Source organism: Malus sylvestris, chromosome 10 (genome assembly GCF_916048215.2).
Source record: "Malus sylvestris chromosome 10, drMalSylv7.2, whole genome shotgun sequence".
In the NCBI taxonomy this organism is placed as follows: domain Eukaryota; kingdom Viridiplantae; phylum Streptophyta; class Magnoliopsida; order Rosales; family Rosaceae; genus Malus; species Malus sylvestris.
The window spans coordinates 6,606,534-6,629,961 of NC_062269.1; the positions used below are offsets into that span (position 1 = coordinate 6,606,534).

Sequence of the window (23,428 nt, forward strand, 5' to 3'; positions counted from 1 at the left end):
TCTTCCCCTCCTTATTCAGGAGAAATTTTTAGGTGTTCCCGTCATCCCACATCACCATGGACACTTGGTTTACCCATCCAATCAAGGGATGCCACGTTTTCCATTAAAGAATCTTTCTGATTTATTTTTTAAGAAAATCAATTAAACAAACACTTTAATGGGAAACGTGGCATCCCCTGATTGGATGGGTACACCAAGTGTGATGGTGATGTGGGGTGACGGGAACACCTAAAAATTTATCCTTATTCAGGCCTCCTCATTTTTCCACCCGCCCTCCCATGTAGAAGATTTTCCCCTTTTCTTTATTATTATTATTATTATTGTTATTATTATTCTCCCCTTTTCCATACAATCACAAAAAAAAGTCAACGTAGGTTCAAAAACCGGACCGAACCATTCATACCGATTTCAATTTTCATGTTGGTAGAATTGCTTAGAACCAAACCGGGCCATGAATATAAATAATTAATTAAATTTAATAGTTGTATACGGGTGTTACTAAATGAGTGGTGAAAACCAAACTGGTTTTACCTAATAGGACTGCATGGGATCATATCTCAAATAGGTCTTTCACTTGCACGGTTCACCTATTGAGATAATGCACTTATTTGAAAAAAGGAGGTCGTTTTCTCTCCTAGATTCCCAAATTTAACATTCAGGTTTCGATTTCATTTTTTATTTTTTTTTATTTTGATAGAGTGATCTTAAGGTGTTCAGTTACATCCTATTTGTTTCTTTCCCTTTTCCTAGGACTTTTTTTTAATCTCTTGATAAGTCTCTCTTGGGCTTAAATATTGTATTCATACTAACATTTTTACTGCATAGTGGATGATTTGTATGTGTGGATGTACATTTGTATTATGAATGTTATATGACATTTGAACTGTGTTTCTTTTTTTGTTTGCTTAGTGTCAGAAATATTTGCATTTTGATTGTGTATTTGAAAATGATATGTTTTGTTTGTAACTTTGTTTAACCATTTTAGAAGTGGTATTTGAATGCAAGCATGCAAAAAACAAGAGAATAAAAAAAAGTAAACTTTGAATACCATTTTGATTTGGTATTCAAATGACTTTAGTATTGGGCACCGTAAACAGACATGGACCGAACCGAAATCGGTGTGGATCGAACCATATGATTTTAGTAACAAATTTAAGTGGAACCACACTGAATCAAATCGTTGATATTTCTTGGTTCCGGTTCCGTTTTGAGGATGGAACCACACTGAATAACACCATGCTCACCCCTACCCACTTTCTCTCATTCTCTGTCATTGAGTCTCTCTTCTTTTTCTCAAATGTAATGTTAGGGAGACCAAATTTTTTAAATCAAATTTGTAAACCAAATGATGTGGTTGTGGATGATTGGATTATTGATGAAGTGTCCAATGACGTGCTTGTTTCTTATTAGTGACATGTAATTTAGTTTGCAAATTTGATTTAAAATTTTGTTCTCTCTAACATTTTCATTCTCTGAGCCTCTCTCAACGAGTCCGATAAGTGATGAGAAGGTCCCACTGTTTTACGCATTAATATTACTGTGATGATATGAGAAGGTCCCACTAATTTACACAAGACAAAGACCCGAACAGCAAGAAACATTGGACAACAACTCTGCAAGCTGCTCTGATAGGGAATCAAAGCTCTTACAGGAGCATATATTATTCTACTCAAAGAAAACAGAGAAACGCCGGCAAGTGGCCGCCATGCATGTATTTTCTTCAATTGTCCTTGACCCGCAGGTGATCCAAGCAAGGCATCATGTAGGCAGCGGGGCTTGCCTGAAGTTCCATGAATTTCTCATACGTCATTCCAATGTACTTCGCTTTTTCACCTTCCTTTTCTAGCAACTCCGGGATCGGTACAGCGGGCGTGTCGAGTGCCGGTCCATGTGGTACGGCGATCGATATCCTAGTAGCTGTGTTGTTCACAGTTGCTCGATGCCATATGCTCTTGTACTTGTCGTTTGTTAGAATTTGCATTTGATCACCAACGTTAACAATAAAAGCGCCCGGAGCGACATTTACCAAGACCCACTGATCATTGTGCTTGACTTCAAGGCCACACATATCATTCTGAATCAGGAGTGTCACCAGTCCATGATCTGTATGAGGAGGAATACCGATTGCCAGGTCGGGCTGTGGGCAAGCCGGGTAGTAGTTCGCTGCAAGAATTTGGCAGCCCCGATCCCAGTTCATGGCCTTGGTAATGTAATCGGTCTCCAGTCCCAAACTCTCCGATATTCCATTCAATATTTCGGTTGCCACTGCACGGGTTCTTTTGCTGAACTCCAATGAAACTTCACTGTACCCAGCAGGTTTGTAGAGTGAGTTGAATTTGGGGTGTGCGATGACCTTGAGATAATCCCTCCAGAGACGAACTTTGTCAATTGCGACGTTGAAGCTGGTGCCGCACTTGATTGGGTCCAACAGGTTCTTTGTATGGAACTCCTTCTTCTCCTCTTCCGGCAGTTCAAAAAATCTTCGGCACGCATCGATCATTTCTTTCATTAGGCTCTCTGGTACACCATGGTTGATCACCTAAAAGGCATCAAGCACATGAAAATATTAATTCATGTTTCATTTTTAAAGTTAAAATTTGAAAACTTATAACTATTTCAATTTTCAATTTATATATATATATATATATTTTAAATAAAAATTTGAAACGAAATAGTTATCAAACTAATAAAATATTAGTTAATTTTATACATGTTCAAGCATACATAATTAATAACGAGTGTGAATATACCTGAAAGAAGCCCCATTCTTGGCAAGCTTTTCCTAGCTTCTGGATCATTTGTGCCCGTTCTTCAGGGGAGGCAGAGGTGAGAAGAGCAAAATCAATGATGGGGATTGAGTGTTCAGGGTCGTTTGCATCTCCCTTATCGTTGGGATCCATGATGTAGGCGTACTCGGAAGGTACAGAAGTGAGAGCATCTGAGTCGGCTAAGGTTTTGATGCTAGCTACCTTGTGTTCAGATGCATCCACTGAAGTCACGGTAGGTGCCATTGGTGGAGGGAGAGAGAAAGAAGCTGAGAATTCTGGTCTTGGATTTGTATATCCTGAAGGAAGGACGTGAGGAGAGGAAAGTTAATTGTTTGAGTGTTGTGGAGAAATATGAAAAAAGGAGTTGCTATTTTATAGAGCAAGATAACTTATGACTATATCCCCACAAGCTGGTGGTTTTTGAATAAGTTTGGCCAACGATGACCTAGGTTTCAAATCTGTTGTCCTGCAACAATAAAATATATATTAATTAGTTGTTAACCTACATGTATATGCAATAGATGAATTCTTGGAAGACCATATTATGTAAATCCGATTTAAATTGTTCCTCTAATAGAGATGAAATATACTTGTATTGAAGACCCTATATCTATTCGATAGTTGGTTTATTATCGTCTACAAAGGAAAATGTCAAAGGAACATTTAAATCATGTGATATGTTACTAATAGAAATAAATTTGTTTTATTTTGTTTTATATTCCCAAGTAGGGGTTCCCAAGTGGAGGAGAGATGGGAGGAGTGATAGTGAAAAAATGCTTTATTTTGTTTTATATTCCCAAGTGGAGGAGAGATGGGAAAAGTATTTGCATGAATGGATAGTTGATGAGAAAATTAGAAAAATGTAGGAATGCATTTGGCATGGGGATTAAGGAAAATCCAAATTCGCGTCCAGTTTGAGACTTTGACTACGGCAGACAAAGCCACTGAAGGGAGCACAACAAGCCGCCCACCACAGCCAAGTAAAAGAATATGACACGAAATATGGCACAAAAAATCAAACACAATCATGCAACGGCATCTGTACGTACGCGTCTACAATTCCAAATCTAAATTACCCCTTGGCCTTTGGGAGTTTCTGCCGTTTGGATGCCCACCAGTAGGTAACAGATTCTTCATGTCCCAAGCCTAATATTGCAATCCCGTTTCATGAAACCTCGTTAATTGGGTGCAATTATTAACACTTTAAAAATTTTATTATGCTCTTTTTGTAAGTGTTTGTTTTACAAATAATATTTTACAGTATCCATATTAAAAGAAAATGAGTGAACTTTGAACGAAATTGGTTGAGGCGGAAGACCTAACTAGGGGTGGGTTCGGTACGGTTACCGTACCAAAACCCTCGTACCAGTTACCGTACCAAATTTTTGGTTTGGTAAAATCTAGTACCATTACCATACCAAACTTTCGGTATTGTCAAATGTTCGGTTGACATGGTATGACAATGGTAATTGCCACTTTATTTTGAGACAAAATCTGTTTTTGCTTTGTTCAATGTTTCATATTTGTGCCTCTGTAATAAGACAAAGATATATAAACCAAATGCATAGACGGAAGAAAATTCTCATAACAAGTGCCCAAATGGATTTCAGATTTCCACATTCAAATGGATTTACAGCCGCATGAAATGTTGATGAATTACTTGAAAATTATAAGCCTGAAACAAAGAATGGAAACATAAAGCAGTACTATAGGTCTACAAGGACAATGCGTAGCCTAAATTCCTCACCTTAGCAGTACCGATTGATTATTCAACAGAAGCATAAAGCACCACTATGACACTACCACAAGACTCACCTCTTTAACTTAAACCTCACCTTAGCTGCTGATATCTTATAAATTGTAGCCTAAATTAATCTATTATTCATCATTCACAATTCACAATTCACACATACAATAATTCAAATGATGCATCAAGATTCATAATGAAAATTAAGCTTACAATCCAAATAGAAGTTACAAACCAAAACAAATAGAAGTTAACAATCCAAATAGAAGTTAAATTTTCAAACTAAATGAAAATCGAAACTAAACTTCACAAGGTAAAATTCATTGATCAATTCTTCAAGTTTAAGATGTCGAAGCTTTTGGAGGAGGCATTGAACTTCTAGAATATTATAAATATATATTATAATTTAGGGTAAAAGACTATTTACTACCCTCATGTTTCGTGGTTTTCAACATTTAGTACATCAAGTTTTTTTCGTTCCAGAGTCATACCTAAAGTGTTAATTTTGGGACAGTCTCATACATCCGTTAGTCAAACTGTTAAGTATGCCGTTAATTGATGACATGGCGCCTATGTGGACAATGACTGGGTGCCACGTGTCATTAAGGGATCCACGTGGAAATTAAAAATTAATTATTAAAAAAAATTCAAATAAACAAAAACAAACAAACAAAAAAAAACCCAGAACCCCTTCGTCTTCCTCACCCCCACCCGACATCCCTCCATCCCCAGAACCCCATTATCTTCCCCACCTGACACCCTCTATCCCTGCTTCCTCAATTTCCTTGTTATGGTTGTTGTCTGCAAATCACCATCTACATCTTCCTCCAGCAGCTGAAGACATCGCCTCCTTGTCGTTGCTCGAAGAGCAAGTGAAGCAGGATGAGCTCGACCACGACATGGCACCGAATGACGACGCATCGTTAATAGAAGGGACGTATAAGGAGAGGAACGATGCCATTTTCGATTACTACTCTAATTTGCAGGAGTGCTACTCAGAGGTGGAAGAATCTGAAACGATGAAGCGGAGAAAATCGAGAAGCGCCGCCTGTGCGGTGATGTCGGCGGTAGCTGATGGAGTTGAAATAGGTAAGCCGGGAGTCGAATCGAGTCACCATTGGCGGCTGTGGGTCAAGGACAGGTCGAAAGCATGGTGGGACGAGTACAACCAGCCGGATTTTCTGAAATCAGAATTCAAACCGTCCTACCAGATCTAGTCGATGACGCAGCCTGTCTGTCCGTCCCTCAGTCCCTCATTTCTTCTCCCTCCCTTCTCTCCTCTGCACGAACCCACCAAACCGTCCTACCAGATCCGGTCGATGACGCAGTCTGTCTTGGGATGCTGCTACGAGTTATCTCGTCCTCTACGTCATATCCTAGACCCACCGCCTCTTCTCTGCCCTTCCGTCTCTTCTTCTTCCCTTCTTCTTCCTTTTTCCTTTTGATTTTCCTTTTCTATTTCCGTTTTATTTTCATCTCGAAAGAGACCCTAATTTTTCTGGGTTCACAAAAGAAACCCAATATTAGTTGATCTGAATATTTTTTTTCTTTTAACTTTATAATTTTCTGGAAAATTGGGAGGATTTGGGTCTCCTCCACCCGCTTCGAGTTTGCATTTTCTGGTCCAATTCGAAATGGCCCAGAGGAGGAAGAATTTGATTTAATGGTTTATGCCCCAGATCTCATCAAGATTATTGAAACCTCAATCCACACTTTTCAGCTTTTCCTGAAGATGGAAGTCACTTGTTTCTTAATTTGCTTTAATTAAACTTCTTGTTTCGTTATTTGAGAATTGTGATAGATGTAGAGAGATTGAGTAGCGAGAGAGAGGTGGGTAAGACGGATTGAAGAACGATTCTAATTTAACTTCTTCTCCTTTCGTGGAATAGGGGTCGCGAGAGAGGCTTTTTCTGGGTTTTTCTCTTGGGTTCACAAAGAGAAGATCCATACTTGAAAATACCAAATTCTTGTTGAAATAGAATTTCTTTGGGTGGGATTTTGTTGGGTTGGGTGTGCGGAGATGATGGATACGGGTTGTAGAGGAGAGAAGGGAGGGTGGTGCAGGTGCAGAAAAGAGAATGAAGGGAAGAGGTGCGGGTTGCAGAAGAGAGAAGGGAGGGAGAGGGTGCGAGGGATGAGGGAGGAGACAGATGTTTGTTCTTTATTTTTATTTTTTTTTGTATTTTTAATTTTTTTAATATTGAAGTGGGCCCAAATTGACACGTGGTGCCCAGTAATTGTCCACATGGGCGCCATGTCATCAGTTAATAGAAGTTCTAACAGAAAACTTAACGGATGTATGAGACTGTCCCAAAATTAACACTTTAGGTATGACTCTGGGATGAAAAAAAATTGATGTACTAAATGTTGAAAACCACGAAACTTGAGGGTAGTAAACAGTCTTTTACCCTATAATTTATGAACTTCTTGAAGACATCTGATCGCCATCGCAATTCTCTGAATCGGAGAGAAAGAGGAAGGTTCATATGAAGAGAGAGAGGGAGAAACATAAAGAGAAGGGGTTCGGTTTGGATTGTAAATATATGCAATTGCAGGGTGGATCGGAGAGAGAGGAGTGGATTGGAGAAGGGATGGCTCGAGTGGGCAAGGGATGGGTGATGGGTTGGCAAGGGGTGGGTGTTGGGGGATGGGAGAAGGGGGTGCTCGGGGAAGACAAAGGGGGGTTTTTGTTTTTTTACTTTTCTTTAATTAATTTTTTTATTAATTGTTTAGCCATGTAGCACAAATGTGGCAGCCACGTGGCGTAAATGTGGCAGCCACTTCAACTCTTAACGGACCAATGGATGGAAAATGTAACGGATATATAATATTGAAATAAAATAGTACATGAGGTATGAAAGTGAATTTTTTTTAAGATGTTGTATGAGATTGCAATAGACCTCAAACTTGAGATGGTAAATTTTAATTTACCCTTAATTAATTATGCTTGTTTGTAATGTTATGCTTTACTTTGTATTTAAAACTAAATTATCTAAGTTAAATAGGGAATTTTACTTTTAAAGAACGAATTTGTTAAGTACATACTCACATGGCATACAAAATATAAAAAAATACATTTGTGATTAGTAATATAGATAGGATCCACATGTGTTGGCGGACCCAACATCTATCAGAGAAATGTAGGTATTGGCAAACGGGTCATGTTTACCGTGTTCGTGGCATTTTCATGTAACACCTGTTATCTTAACGGATCAGGTCGAGTCGTGTCGTATCACACCCATTATCTTAATAGGTTCTTAACAAGTCGGGTCATTTTACCTAGCAAGTAAAATGACTCGACCCGTTATGACCTGTTAAGATTTTTTTTTTCTTCTAAATTTGACATACCACATTGCCACATAAAATATTACTTCGAAAACTAATTCGAAACGAAAAACCCCAAATTGAAGAAACTAAACCAATCTAATTTGAAAATTAATTCACAGCAAAACTGTCATGCCCCGACCCGCGAATAAAGACTATTCACTAGCTAGGGTGTGAGCCATATCTTAGCTATAGAAATAAATTCTACAACCAAGATATGGTGGGAAAATTAAAATAAAATTATTTGGAGTTGATTACACAATACATCCTATAACACTAGTTAACAACTTTTGCATACTAAATGCTTGAGTTTACTACTTAAATTTATTGAATACGCAACGGAATAACTATATTGCACCATTTAATTCACAATAAAAAGTACCAACCAAATAATAATTAAATTGTAACAATTCTTTCAAATGCATAAAATATATGCAAGTGAGATGCATGAATGTACTCACTCCCTTCTAATTACGTCAACACATACCTAAGACATCCAAGCATGCACGTCCCATACCATGCTTATACCACTTGGCTCCAAATACCTTAGAATATGAGTTAACTCATGTTCATCCCTTAAACCCAATTTTTTCTAATTAAATTCTCGGTTTCCACTTTATTAAACAAGCACTTCCCCTGACGCCTGACATATACAAGATTTCATTATTTTATAATCAACCAATTTGTATACTCAAGCCCTGCACCCTACGCCTGACATATACAAGTTCATTATTTTATATTCAAGGCAAACTTCAGCCCTTGAATATCCTCACAACTCAAACATTTTACACAAGTGAGCACTTGACACAACATAACTCATTTTCTTGCTTTGCAATGCATATGTATATGTCATGTGCACATAGATATCAATACTCACATTTTATCTAACAAGTCTGTAAGCTTCAACATAAATCAAAGTGATTAGTAACAAGAGTAGTATAATCATAATATTAATAACAAAACAATAATCTTTAATATAAATGATAAGCAATATGTTACCATTTCCTCATTTTGTCGATCCTCCTTTTCCATTATGTGTCTATTTAATAACTCAATGTTTAAATGGTTTGTTCAACTCAAATTTATTGCAATTAGACAAAGGAACACGAAGATTTAAGTGTGTTTGTACCATACTTAACCAATCCCGAAACTACCGAGCACCGGTCAACGTTATACCGTCAAGGACCCAGAAGAGTTTTCCTCCAACCAGGAAGCCAATCACAGCACGACACGTGTTGACATCAGAAGCCAATCATAGCGTGACACGTGTCAACATCGGAAGCCAATCACAACACGACACGTGTCAATGTTAGAACAAAACTAGAAACTCTCTTCTATAAAAGGAGATCATTATCCCACAATATTGCCTAATGTCATTTGTATTAATTCATTCACTAGTACTCACTAAAGGAGAGCTTGAACCTATGTACTTGTGTAAACCCTTCACAATTAATGAGAACTTCTCTACTCTGTGGACGTAGCCAATCTGGGTGAACCACGTAATCTTGTGTTTGCTTCCCTATCCTTATCCATTTACATACTGATCCTCACTAGTAATCGGAGTAATGTAGTGAAGGTCACAAACTTAACACTTTTTGTTGTACCAAAGTCCTTACTGATTTTGTGCATCAACATTTGGCGCCGTCTGTGGGAATGACACTTATTCTCACTCTCTTCAGCTTTGTTAAGCTGGTTTCCACCATTCGTACACTTTCTTTTGACTAGGCATCCCTTTCCAACATGGGGAGCGAAGGAAGTCACAGCACACAGAATGACACCCCTCTTGCACCTGGTGCGAAGCAATGAAAGAATGAACAAAAGAAGTTTGCTTTTCAGGCTAAAGTTGATGAGCTGGGGGCTCAGAACAACAAGATAACGATGAAGAATGAGATCCTCCAAGAGCAGTATGAGAAGGTTTTCGAGTTGCTCAATGAGGCTAGATATACTAAAACACACGAGCTCTTCACCCTTGTGGAAGTCAACCATCAACTGGGTGCCCCCCAACACAGAAGGTCATTTGCCCTCAACATAGGTATTCCTGTTGAGGCTCATCGAAATGGTGACCAACATGAGACTTCTCTCAACCCAGCTGCTTCGACCCTGAAGCAGGAGGAGTGGAAGGATCGAAAGTTGTCTTTCGCGACTGTCGATACTTCATAAAGCAACGTCGAGACAATCCCATCCATGTAAGCTCAAAGATCAATGACCCAAGGGTTTCTGAAAGACTCGGTCCCTTCCCATGTCCTAGGCCGACTACCAATTTGGGGAAGGGGCAACAAGTCTTAGAGAAACACGAAGGTATAGAGGACTCAGAGATGTTTCGACAGACATACCTTGGAAGTCAGTACGGCGAGTCAAGGGAAAAGTCACATGCTCTTGATCGAACATTCCTACTTCAACGAGGAGATGGAGATTTACGAAAGAAAGTTCCAGTGGTACATGACTCCACTCAGGACCCTCTTGTCCTATAACTCCTTAAGGAAGTAAACAAGTTGAAAGCCGAACGACAAGCTGAGATACCTAATTGGAACCAACCTAAGCCTAGCCTTTCGTGATCATATTGAAGCTTTGACACGTGAAGGAAAAATTAATCAATTCCACCTTCATCCTCCAAGGGGTAACCGTAACCAACGCTAGGTGAATGTGATATATTCCATAAGTGGCGACACACCCATATCTAAATCTTCCAACAGTGCTATGAAAAATAGCGAACGAGCTTTAAGGTCTGGCCACCAAGTGTTTCATGTGGAAGACATTAGGGGAGGCTAGTATCAAAAGCCTAATTGGGATCTAATATGTTTCTACCCTGAAGAAGAAAGAGGTATCATCTACCCTCACAACGACCCACTGATCGTGGAAGCTCACATAGCCAACTTTGAAGTATAACAAATCCTGGTAGACATAGGGGCTTCGGTTAATATCATGTTTGCTGAAGCTTTCAGGGCACTTAATGTAGCTGAACACTTGCTTGATCGCTCGATTTCTCCTCTGATAAGCTTCTCCGGTGATATCGTGCAACCTTTAGGGAGCATACACTTACCTTTCACCATTGGTACAGGCCCTTACACAGCTACCATACCACTAACTTCCTGGTGGTTGATTGCCCAACGGCATACAATGTCATCTTTGGACACACATGTATCAATGATCTCAAGGCCATGGTATCCACATATATGTTGATGAAATTTCCAACCACGTATGGCAATGGTTACATCAGAGGAGATCAACTTAGTGCACGATCATGTTATAACATTTCGGTCAAGCAACAACACTTTTCTGTGCCCAAGGAAACCCTTTTTATACATGACTAAGTCACAAAGACCAGCCCGGACGAAGCCAACTTGGATCTTCACAATGACAACAGTCAACCCGACGATGCTCGAGACGACTCTTTCACTCAGCAAGCACAACCTGCTGAAGAGTTGGAGAAGGTTTTTATCTCAAAAGATTATCCAGATCGCATGGTGAAGATTGACACCACTTTGTCACCACCCATTTGGTTGGCATTGATATCTTTTTTGCAAGAGAACACTAAGGTCTTCACCTGGTCATATGAGGACATGCCAGGCATCTCTTCCGATATCATATGTCATCGCTTGAGTATTGACCCCAAGACCAAGCCGGTGAGATAGAAGCGAAGATCTTATGACGCTGAACAATACGAAGCAATGAAGGCAGAAGTTGAAAAACTCAAAGGCATAGGCTTCATCCGCGAAGTCAACTACCCAACATGGGTAGCAAATGCAGGAGCGACTTATCAGAGACTAGTCAATTCAATGTTCGTCGAACATATTGGGAAGAACATGGAAGTTTATGTTAATGATATGCTATTCAAGAGCAAACATGCTGACCAACACATCACCAAACTTTCACCATTCTGAAGAGGTATCGAATGAGGTTGAACCCCAACAAATGTGCCTTCGGCGTAAGCTCTGGCAAATTCTTAGGCTTCATGATAAGCCAATGAGGCATTGAGGCTAATCCCGAGAAGATCAAAGCAATCCTCGACATGGAGGAACCAGTAACTTCAAAAGACATCCAGAGCCTTATTGGCAATGTGGCAGCCTTAACTAGGTTCATCTCTAAGGCCACAGACAGATATACTCCTTTCTTCAAATCACTTAAGGGAAGTAAGAAGTACATTACATGGACTGATGAATATGCCGAGGCATTCAAGAACCTCCAGGACTACATGAGTAAAGCCCCTCTGCTCTCCAAACCTGAGGTTGGTGACACTCTCATTATCTATCTATCGGTATCGGTTTCAGCAGTAAGTTCTGTTTTCATTCTAAATTATGGTAATGTCGAACAGCCTGTCTACTACGCTAACAAGGCCTTACAAGATGCGGAGACACGATACTCTAACATTGAGAAATTGGCTCTAGCATTGGTCATGTCTGCTCGCAAACTTCGCTCTTACTTCCAAGTACACTCCATCATCGTGCTTACCAATCATCATCTTCAACAGATACTCCAAAGTCCTGACACTTCAGGGAGAATGATCAAATGGGCAATAACATTGGGTGAGTTTGACATCTCTTACCAACTAAAGCCAGCTGAGAATGACCAAACAATGGCAGACTTCATCGCCGACTTCACATATCCTGTTGACATTGTTTCTACGCCTAAAGAAGTGGTTTCATTACCCTCGGAAGCTTAGAAAATAGAACCAACAGCCCCAGCATGGAGTCTATACGTTAATGGCTCGTCTAACCAGCAAGGTTGTGAAACAGGACTAGTCCTTATGACCCTTGACAAAGTGGCAATGGAGTATGCTCTTCGTTTCAAATTCAAGGCATCGAATAATGAGGCCAAATATGAAGCCCTTCTAGCAGGCTTACCTTTGGTCAAACACCTTGGGGTTAAATGAATTGATATCTTCAGTGACTCCCAATTGGTGGTTAAACAGGTCACCAATAACTTTGACGCTAAGGATAGCTCCATGGCAGCATATCTGGCACAAACACAATTGTTGCTCAAACACAATTGTTGCTCAAACACTTCCACTACCAGATCACCCAAATTCCTCAAGTGGCAAACAGTCATGCAGACGTTTTGGCTCGCCTCGCTTCAGCAGTGGAAGACAAAATTGGGAGAAAAATTCAGGTCAAATTGTTGGCAGCACCAAGCATCATGGCCGCGGAAGTGTGCAACTTACAACAGGGGGATAGTTGGATTACCCCGATTTATAAATTCCTTGCATGGTACCCTCCCAAACGATAAAGTCCAAGCTAGGCAGATTCGATACAAGGCTACCCGTTACTTGATCATTAATGACAAACTCTACAAATGGGGTTTTAACCTACCATACCTAAGATGCCTTATGCCCGCAGAGGCGGAAATTGTACTTCGGGAAATACATGAAGGAGTCTGCGGAGATCATGCTGGTTCTCGATCCCTAGCACACAAGGCTTTTCGCCAAGGACATTATTGGCCAACATTCCACCAAGATGCCATCAGAATATCTCGCTCATGTGATAAGTGTCAACGCTACACAATTATTCCTCACTCCCCTCTCGAGCCGCTCACTCCTATGATCAGCGAACCCTTGGCAATCATTATTGAGGTAAAAATAGAAGACTTTGTATGGAAGAACATCCTTTGCAGATTCGGCATTCCCAATGCGATAGTCACTGACAATGGGCGACAGTTCAACAACAATATGTTCAGGATGTTCTGCTCTAAGTTCAACATCAACTTATGTTTTGCCTCCCCAGCTCATCCCTAGTCTAATGGACAAGTCGAAGTTATCAACAAAATAATCAAGCGAACTTTGAAAACCAGCTTAGATAAGGCTAAAGGTTGTTGGCCAGAATTTGTACCCCAAGTTCTTTGGTCATACCGCACTTCGTATCGGACATCAGCAAGAGAAACCCCATTCTCACTTGTCTTTGGTACAGAGGCAGTTGTTCTAGTTGAGCTTGAACATGCAATGTTTCGAGTTCAAAACTACGTGCACAGTGAAAATGACAAACAACTTACCCTCAACTTAGATCTAGTCGAGGAACACAGAAACCAGGCTCACTTGAGGAATGTCGCCTACAAGCAGTGCATCTCCAACTACTATGACTCAAGGGTTAAACTTTGCTCTTTCAAAGTGGGGGATTGGGTATTGAAGAAAAGATTATTCTGTGACAGAGTCCCAAGTGAAGGAACACTTAGTCCAAACTGGGATGGACCGTTTGAAGTTGTTGGCATCAGTCGCCCTGGCTCCTACAAGTTTAGAAGCTCCGATGGCAAGACCCTTGGCCATCCATGGAACACTGATCACTTGAAGTACTATTACAAGTAAACTCACATTGTACAAGTGTTAAGCTTCAACCGTTCGACATTCTATGTAATGAAGACTATTTGGCATGAATTCAATAAAGAGGTGATTTAGACAACTCGGTCTTAATCCTCTTACATTCCTAGCAATGAAACACTCGGGTTCAAAGCTTCAACATGAATGCTTCCAACATGAAACAAAGTCTAAATATATGTCAACAAGACTATATAAATAAACGAATAGCTTCACAATATATTCATTCAATCATACATTTCAACACATTCATACATAAGCCAACTGTGCTTCGAAAGGGTTCAACATACTTTATGTCATTTGACACTTGCTACAATGTGCCTCGACACCTTGCCCTTATTCTCACCAACCAGGTGATGAAATGTGAATAATGAACTCATCTTCATGCCACCAACCAAGTGATGTAATGTACAACCCGTACTCTCCTTCATGCCACCAACCAGGTGATGAAATGTACAACCCGTACTTTCCTTCATGCCACTAACCAAGTGATGAAATGTACAACCCATACTCTAATATCATTTGGCAACTTGCCACTCATGCCACCAACCAGGTGAAGAAAGAACTCATCTTCATGCCACCAACCAAGTGATGAAATGTACAACCCGTACTCTAATATCATTTGGCAACTTGCCATTCATGCCACCAACCAGGTGAAGAAGGAACTCATCTTCGTGCCACCAACCAGGTGATGAAATGTGATGAAAGGTGATGAAAGAACTCACCTTCATACCACCAACCAAGTGATGAAAGCAACTCACCATTCATTCCACCTACCAAAAGACGAGTGGTACAACTTGTACATGTGAACTCCTAGCATTCACAAATAATCAAAAACCCTCAAGCTTGACAACTCAAATAGGGGAGCACTTATGCCCAACAAGAGTTATAGTCACCAACAAAGTCTTATTGCAAGCCAACAACAACTTCAGTGCATGGCATACAAAGATCAAGCTATTCAACCCTCTTGCATCTGCTTCAGACATTTCTCCTCTGTAACAATGCAAACACTACAACTCGTAGAAAGCTTCACACACTCTTGATCAAGACAATGTGAAGCAAAACCAATTTATGGTGCCAACAAGAGCTTCATCAAAGGAGTTCAACCACAATTCTCAAAAGCTTCACACACTCTTGATCAAGACAGTGTGAAGCAAAACCAATTTATGGTGTCAACAAAAACTTCATCAATGAAGGGCAACTACAACTCGTAGAAAGCTTCACACACTCTTGATCAAGACTGTTCGAAGCAAATTCAATTTATATGGTTCATCCAAACCTTCGACTACTATAAGGTGTGGCTTGCATCACAATCTCTTACTCAACAGTGCGGAAGCAAAATTTGTATATGTTATCTCTCCCACATTTTCAAATTTCTAGTTCCCCCCCCCCCAAAAAAAAAGAAATTAGGAAATTCAACAAATTTCTAGTTTTCCCAAAAAAAAAAAAAAATTGGGAAATTCAACAAAGCTTCATCAATGGAGGACAACTAAAAATTCTCAAAAGCTTCACACTATCTTGATCAAGATAGTGTGAAGCAAAATCAATTCATGGTACCCAACAAAGCTTCACCTACAAAGCTTCAACACAAAAGCTTCACCAACAAAAGCTTCAACAAATGGGGGGCAACTACAAATTCTCAAAAGCTTCACACTATCTTGATCAAGATAGTGTGAAGCAAGATCAATTCATGGTACCCAACAAAAGCTTCAACTCCAAAGCTTCACCTACAAAAGCTTCAACTCTAAAGCTTCACCTATAAAGGTTCAACTCCAAAGCTTCACCTACAAAAGCTTCAACACAAAGCTTCACCTACAAAAGCTTCAACACAAAGCTTCACCTACAAAAGCTTCACCTACAAAAGCTTCACCCATAAAAGCTTCACCCACAAAAGCTTCACCTACAAAGCTTCAACACAAAAGCTTCACCTATAAAAGCTTCACACTCTTGATCAAGATAGTGTGAAGCAAAATCAATTCATAGTATCCAACAAAGCTTAAATATATATATATATATATATATATATTTTTTTTTTTCAGAAATTCGAAAAATTCGGAAATTCGAAAATTTGAAAATTCAAAAATACGAAAATTTGAAAATTTCAAAAAAAAAATAAAAAATGCCTAGGCCTCATTTTCTTTGGGCCTAACAACTTTCATAACAGATATATATGAAGGAGGAGTTTTGGGCTACCACTTAGAAAGGAAATGCCTCATTCATCAACTCCCTCGACCGAAGACTTGGGGGACTCCTACCAGATGCTACTGCACCTTGATACTCGGAAGTCTCACGACCACTCAATGACTTGGATTTTTCAAGTCTCCAACCAAGAAGTTTTCCTCACTCGGGAAATTAAGGGAGCACTACCTCAACATACATGTTTCACTCACAAAGCTTCAATATACAAGCTTCAACAAAAGAAAAAATTCAAAAAACTTAGTGAAGAAGACTATGGTGTTTTTAACACAATACGTTGAAATGAAGCAAAACTTATTTATTGATATCTCCGATAAGTTACACATATGTACATATACATGAGTCAAAATAAACAAATAAGAGGGAGCATTCACAAAGGTTGCTCAGGAGAAGTCTCAGCAGTCAGCAGAGCCCTAGAAAAAGAAGGCACCAAAGGGTGATCATTCGGAGCCTCCGTACAGGACAGAACCCCAGAAGGAGAAGGCATCAGAGGTTGATCATTTGAAGCTTCATTACGCAATACAGCCCCAGAAGACGAAAGCAATAAATGCCTTTAGAAAAAACCCACAAACCTCTGACGATCAAGTAAAATCTGACCATCAGATTCCTGCATCTGGTCAAGCTTCCTCTTCATGTTTGTAGCATAGTCATGTGCGAGCCTGTGCAACTGTTTATTCTCATGCTTGAGCCTTATAATCTCCTATTTGAGACTTATCACTTCAGTCGCCAATGATTCAACTTGGCAGGTTTGAGCAAATAGGCGTTGGGCCATATTAGACACAGAACCTGCACACTGAACACTAAGAGTCAGATAATCCTTAACAGCCAACTCATTAGACCGTTTGGAAAGTAGTCTGTTATCTTTGGAAGTGAGAAGGTTACTGGCCACCACTGCAGCGGTCATATCATTCTTCATCACAGAGTCCCCAACAGTAAGATGACCAATAGGGGATAAGAATGATGGGCGCCATATGTTGTCTTGAGGAGGCATGGTTGCCTCTACACCAAAGTTCAAGTCAAAACAATGATCGGATGGGCCAGACATTTTCAGAAATGATGAAGGAGAAATGAGGTCCAATAAATCTCTGAAGTACGAAAATAAGGGGAAAATTCTTACAAGCAATAACTCTCTGAACATACTTCTTGCACACAATTTGTGCCCCTATAAAAGAAAGGGCAGCATGGTCGTTTGTTCAAAAATCGAAGAGGCACCACTCTTCAGATTTCGAGAAGCAGATTTTCATGAGTAAAATATGTCGACAATCCCCACACGCAACATCAGCTCTTACCACCAAGATTACTTTCTCAAAAATCAAAGAGGCACCGCTATCCGAATCTAGAAAGCCAGACCCTTACCAGGATCGCTTTCTTAAAATCGAAGGGGCACCACTTTCTAAATCTCGAGAGCGAGATCCCCAATAGGATTGCTTGTTCAAAAAGCGAAAAGGCAACGCTCTCTGAATCTCCAGAGCCAGATCCCCAATAGGATTGCTTGTTCGAAAGTCGAAGAGGCGCCGCTCTCCAAACTTCGAGGGCCAGATTTCCTTGGATAAAATTTGTCTGCAATCTTCAGACGCAACATTAGCTTTCTAGATAGCACAGACCACTTTTTCAAAGTGCTCTAACAAAGTTAAAACACGTGAAGCTTACAGCTCCTACTACATTGCTATGACCAAGAAGGGTAAAGGAATAACATTACTACTTGTTGTTGGGGAAACTTCTATATATGTCTACCTCCACCCTCCACAGACAGGCAGACCTGCAAAAATGCTCAACCATTCCTCATATCTGATAGGGCACTCCCAACGAAGCCTCTCAAAATACTCAGCTTCATTTCTCCTGATAATACCTCTGCAAACAAGCCACATCAGAGCAAGAGTATCTCATATCATCAAGGTTAAAAGCAAGAGTATCCCATATCATGCTTTTTCCTTGTCTTTTCCTTTGCCCTTGCTCTTACCTGTAAGACAAGGAGAAAGAAAGTAATCAGTCGGAAACTGAAATCAAACTTCCGATCTGGAACTGATTGCCCGGAACCTTTACCTGGTTGCTCACCTGGTATTGCTCTTGAGTACTCATCCTCCACTATTGTCAAGGTCACGAATCCTTTTGGTAAATACTTCAGAACGGTTGATACGATATTGGCTCCTTACACTGAAGCTGCCAAACATGAATGAGTCACTGAGAAGTAGTGTTCTGAAGGACCATTCAAATGCAAAGGTTGCGCACCACTTCCGCGATGTAAAAGATCCAAGCTCGGCATCGCTGCCCTATCTGAAGAGCTCATGAAACTTCAACAACCTTTTGCTAGCAACGTCGCCAAAGAGCAAAGCCTCGCCATACCACATCCACTACTTTGTCAACAACAAAAGTATCCCATATCATCAAGGTCAAACGAACTCTTGATTTGATGGACTTGTTTTGAGTCGGCCTTATACTTTGGAGGAAACTAGAAAACCCTTTAGCCCAGTTCAAGAATAAACTTGTGGAAAGTTACTTCTTCAAAAAACAAAAGTATCTCATATCATCTCTTCTCCTTTTTCTTCTCTTTATCCTTCATGCTGCCTGCAAGATAGGGAGAATGAGAACAATCAATCGGAACTCGAAATCAAACTTCTGATCTGTGACTGATTGCTTGGAGCTCTGATTGCTTACCTTGTCTGTCACCTCTTTTGGCAGATCTCCTAGCTCGACGACTTGGGGGACTCCTACTACATGGTTTGTATTGTGCTTGACCAAGCCTGAAACTACAAGTAAGCTTCAAGTGAAATTGATACATTACCTTATGCATCTCCATCGGTTAAAGATACCAACCCTGGATGAAGGAAGAGTACTTCCAGAGAAGATGCCACATCTACCTATGAGACAGATAAGGCAAGTGAAGACGATACCACACTTCGGTATTTAGAAGTTTCGTGATTACTCAGCGGCTTGGATCTTGCAAGTCCCCAACCGAGGAGCTTCCCTCACTCGGGAACTTAGGGGAGCATTGTTTGTACCATACTTGACCAATCCTGAAACTACCGAGCACCGGTCAACGTTATACCGTCAAGGACCCAGAAGGGTTTCCCTCCAACCAGAAGGCCAATCACAACGCGACACCACATCAGAAGCCAATTATAGCGCGACACGTGTTAACATCGGAAGCCAATCACAACACGACACGTGTCAATGTTAGAACAAAGCTAGAAACTTTCTTCTATAAAAGGAGATCATTCTCCCACAATATTGTCTAATGTCATTTGTAATAAATCATTCACTAGTACTCACTAAAGGAGAGCTTAAGCCTATGTACTTGTGTAAACCCTTCACAATTAATGAGAACTCCTCTATTCTTGGACGTAGCCAATCTAGGTGAACCACGTACATCTTATGTTTGCTTCCCTATCCCTATCCATTTACATACTTATCCACACTAGTGACCGAAGCAATCTAGCGAAAGTCACAAACTTAACACTTTCTGTTGTACCAAAGTCCTCACTGATTTTGTGAATGCACAAAGTGGTTCACCAATTTGGCTACGTCCATTGTTGCTTATGAATTTGTGTTTTCACTATGTAAGAAAGATTTGCAAATTACAATGAAAATGGCCTATAGCCTTTACATAAGGTAAAAGAAAAGGATGGTGGGAAGAGTGGTCTATGAAGAAGATGAGGTTTCGTTTCTTTTTCCCCGTGTGTTGTTGATGATGACATGTGTTGTTCTCCCCCCGTTTCTCTCCTCCCTCTGCTTTTATGGATGAAGAAATGGAATCCTCCATTAAGCCTTAAGGACACGTTTCACTTTGTTTTGCAACACTTGGACATCTTGTAATTGGAAGCAATCATTCCCATGCATGTGGACAAATACTCAAAAGCCACGTTCAAAGTCTAAGGATTATGAATCCCACCTCTCCAATTTTGGAGGGGATGAATCATCACCAAACATTTAACTCTTAGATTCCTAATGATTACAAACTTGCCAACTCCCTCTTATTTGGTAAAAATATTAAGCCAAACTCATCATAATTCCCTTCTCCAATTCAAACTAAAACTATCTCTAATTACATATGAACATGAAATAATACTAGCTAGTTTTTGAAATAATTTGTAGCAAAAAGGATTTTACATTGAAACTATTTTACATATCGAAAGTAGGTTCTTTCATAAAATAAATATAATAAAATCCTTACGTAAAAATAATTATCCACACACACACACATATATATAACCATTTTTTTTAAATACGAGGTATTACAAAAACCCTATCTTTTGAAAGTAATTTGAAATAATCAACAATTACCTCGATTAGGGCTCGAGTTTTGCTCGATCCAGAGAGAGAATCAGAGACAAAAGTAGTAGATCAACTAGTGGTGGGTTACTAGGTCGTAAGTGGTGAGAGTGGTGTAGTGGAGGGAGACTAGAGAGGATGGTTGTGGACTCGTAGCTAGGTGGAGTTGAGGTTTGAGACTAAGATTCGAGAGTTTAGTTCGAAAAAGAGAGAGTCGCTGCTTCAATTCCAGCATTCGAGAATAAGAAAGGAGTCTGATTTAGGGCTGAGAAAAACATTGGATAGTTGAGATTTAATCTCAGCCGATTCAAGGGTCATCAATTTTCTAAATTTAATTTTTTAAATATATATATATATAGGAAAACTAATGAAAATGGTTTGAAAACTTTGAATTTTTATCAAAAGGACAAAAAGGTGCTGTAAGTGAGTAGTACCATGGGTGACTTTTTAGAGTAAAATTGTCATTTTTCGTTAAAGTGAACAATGCCGAGAGTGTTTCGTTCAAACTCAATATATATATATATATATATATATATATATATATATATTAACTTTCAATTCAGTTTAGGATTAAATCCTCTTTTTGTTAAGCATAATATTTCTTTCTAGTGGTATAAAATTTTTAAATTAATATTTTTCCTATTATGTAACGGGTTACCCACGTATGTACCGACTCGTTATTTTAACAGATGTTTATCGGGTTACCTGATAACGACTCGATTCGTTATCGTGTCAACTTGAAAACTTGTTGATTTCGTATCATGTCAAAAATTGCTAGGCCTCGAGAAATGTTATAAATAGATAGTAATTTTTGTTTTGTTTTATTTTGTCTTGTTGCGTGTTACACTTGGGACCCACGTCCCACTTTTATATCTTATTCCCCTCTCATTTCTGTCTCACTTCAGTCATCCCCCTCTCTAGTTTTGACTTTGCTTTTTGTCTCCCACTTTCTCTCATTTTTTGTCATCGAGTCTCTCTCCTTAGTCTCATTCTCTCTCAACGAGTTCGATGTGTGATGAGAAGGCACCACTGTTTTACACATTAATATTACTGTGATGATATGTGTGCAAAGAAACGTTGGACAACAACTCTACAAGCTGCTCTGATAGAGAATCAAAGCTCTTACATGAGGATATATTATTTTATTCTACAGAAAGAAAACAGATAAACGCTGGTAAGCCGGCCGCCATGCATTTTCTTCAATTGTCCTTGACCCGCAGGTGATCCAAGCAAGGCATCATGTAGGCAGCGGGGCTTGCCTGAAGTTCCATGAATTTCTCATACGTCATTCCAATGTACTTCGCTTTTTCACCTTCCTTTTCTAGCAACTCCGGGATCGGTACAGCGGGCGTGTCGAGTGCCGGTCCATGTGGTACGGCGATCGATATCCTAGTAGCTGTGTTGTTCACAGTTGCTCGATGCCATATGCTCTTGTACTTGTCGTTTGTTAGAATTTGCATTTGATCACCAATGTTAACAATAAAAGCACCCGGGGCGGCATTCACCAAGACCCACTGATCATTGTGCTTGACTTCAAGGCCACACATATCATTTTGAATCAGGAGCGTCACCAGTCCATGATCTGTATGAGGAGGAATACCGATTGCCAGGTCGGGCTGTGGGCAAGCCGGGTAGTAGTTCGCTGCAAGAATTTGGCAGCCCCGATCCCAGTTCATGGCCTTGGTAATGTAATCGGCCTCCAGTCCCAAACTCTCCGATATTCCATTCAATATTTCGGTTGCCACTGCACGGGTTCTTTTACTGAACTCCAATGAAACTTCACTGTACCCAGCAGGTTTGTAGAGTGAGTTGAATTTGGGGTGTGCGATGACCTTGAGATAATCCCTCCAGAGACGAACTTTGTCAATTGCGACGTTGAAGCTGGTGCCGCACTTGATTGGGTCCAACAGGTTCTTTGTATGGAACTCCTTCTTCTCCTCCTCCGGTAGCTCAAAAAATCTTTGGCACGCGTCGATCATTTGTTTCATCAGGCTCTCTGGTACACCATGGTTCATCACCTAAAAGACATCAAGCACATGAAAATATTAATCCATGTTTCATTATTATTAGCAATAACCATTTCGTTTGTTTGCTTTTCAATTTTCATTTTTTAAGTTAAAATCTGAAAGCTTGTAACTATTTCAATTTCCAATTTATATATATTTTTTAAATAAAAAGTTGATACGAAATAGTTATGAAACTACTATTTTATTAGTTAATTTTACACGTGTTCAAGCATACATATTAATAGTAAGTATGAATATACCTGAAAGAAGCCCCATTCTTGGCAAGCTTTTCCTAGCTTCTGGATCATTTGTGCCCGTTCATCTGGGGAGGCAGAGGTGAGAAGAGCAAAGTCAATGATGGGGATTGAGTGTTCAGGGTCGTTTGCATCTCCCTTATCGTTGGGATCCATGATGTAGGCGTACTCGGAAGGTACAGAAGTGAGAGCATCTGAGTCGGCTAAGGTTTTGATGCTTGCTACCTTGGGTTCAGATGCATTCACTGAAGTCACTGTAGCTGCCATTGGTGGAGGGAGACTGAAAGAAGCTGAAAATTCTGGTCTTTAATTTGTATGTCCAGAAGGAAAGTTAATTGTTTGAGTGGTGTGGAGAAATATGGAAAAGGGAGTTGGTATTTATAGAGAAGGATGGCAGGATAATATATGACCGACTCTACTCGTGAGAAGTATTCACAACGCAAGTACTCCTACTGTCTTACCCCCATAAGGTGGAGGTTTTTGAATAAGTTGGCCAACGATGACCTAAGTTTCAAATTTGTTGTCCTGCAACAATAAAATATATATTAGTTTGTTGTTAACCT

The 23,428-nt window shown here is 39.8% G+C and overlaps 1 protein-coding gene across 3 annotated transcripts; it reads right to left on the bottom strand.

The window, feature by feature from the left end:
- Nucleotides 1–1,500: 1,500 nt before the first annotated feature.
- On the bottom strand, nt 1,501–23,226 carry LOC126585725 (2-oxoglutarate-dependent dioxygenase 19-like). 3 transcript variants are annotated; one of them, XM_050250219.1, is made up of 3 exons: nt 23,091–23,219; nt 2,751–2,969; nt 1,501–2,539 (listed from the first exon to the last, which is right to left on the bottom strand). In XM_050250219.1, exons 1-3 carry the CDS (start codon nt 23,130–23,132, stop codon nt 1,721–1,723), a joined length of 1,080 nt encoding a protein of 359 aa, XP_050106176.1. In that variant the 5' UTR covers nt 23,133–23,219; the 3' UTR covers nt 1,501–1,720. The 3 variants fall into 3 exon arrangements, with proteins under 3 accessions (XP_050106176.1, XP_050106177.1, XP_050106178.1); XM_050250220.1 differs by lacking the exon at nt 2,751–2,969 and having other exon boundaries at nt 22,872–23,223; XM_050250221.1 differs by lacking the exons at nt 1,501–2,539; nt 2,751–2,969 and adding an exon at nt 21,617–22,623 and having other exon boundaries at nt 22,872–23,226.
- Between the last annotated feature and the right edge of the window lie 202 nt (nt 23,227–23,428).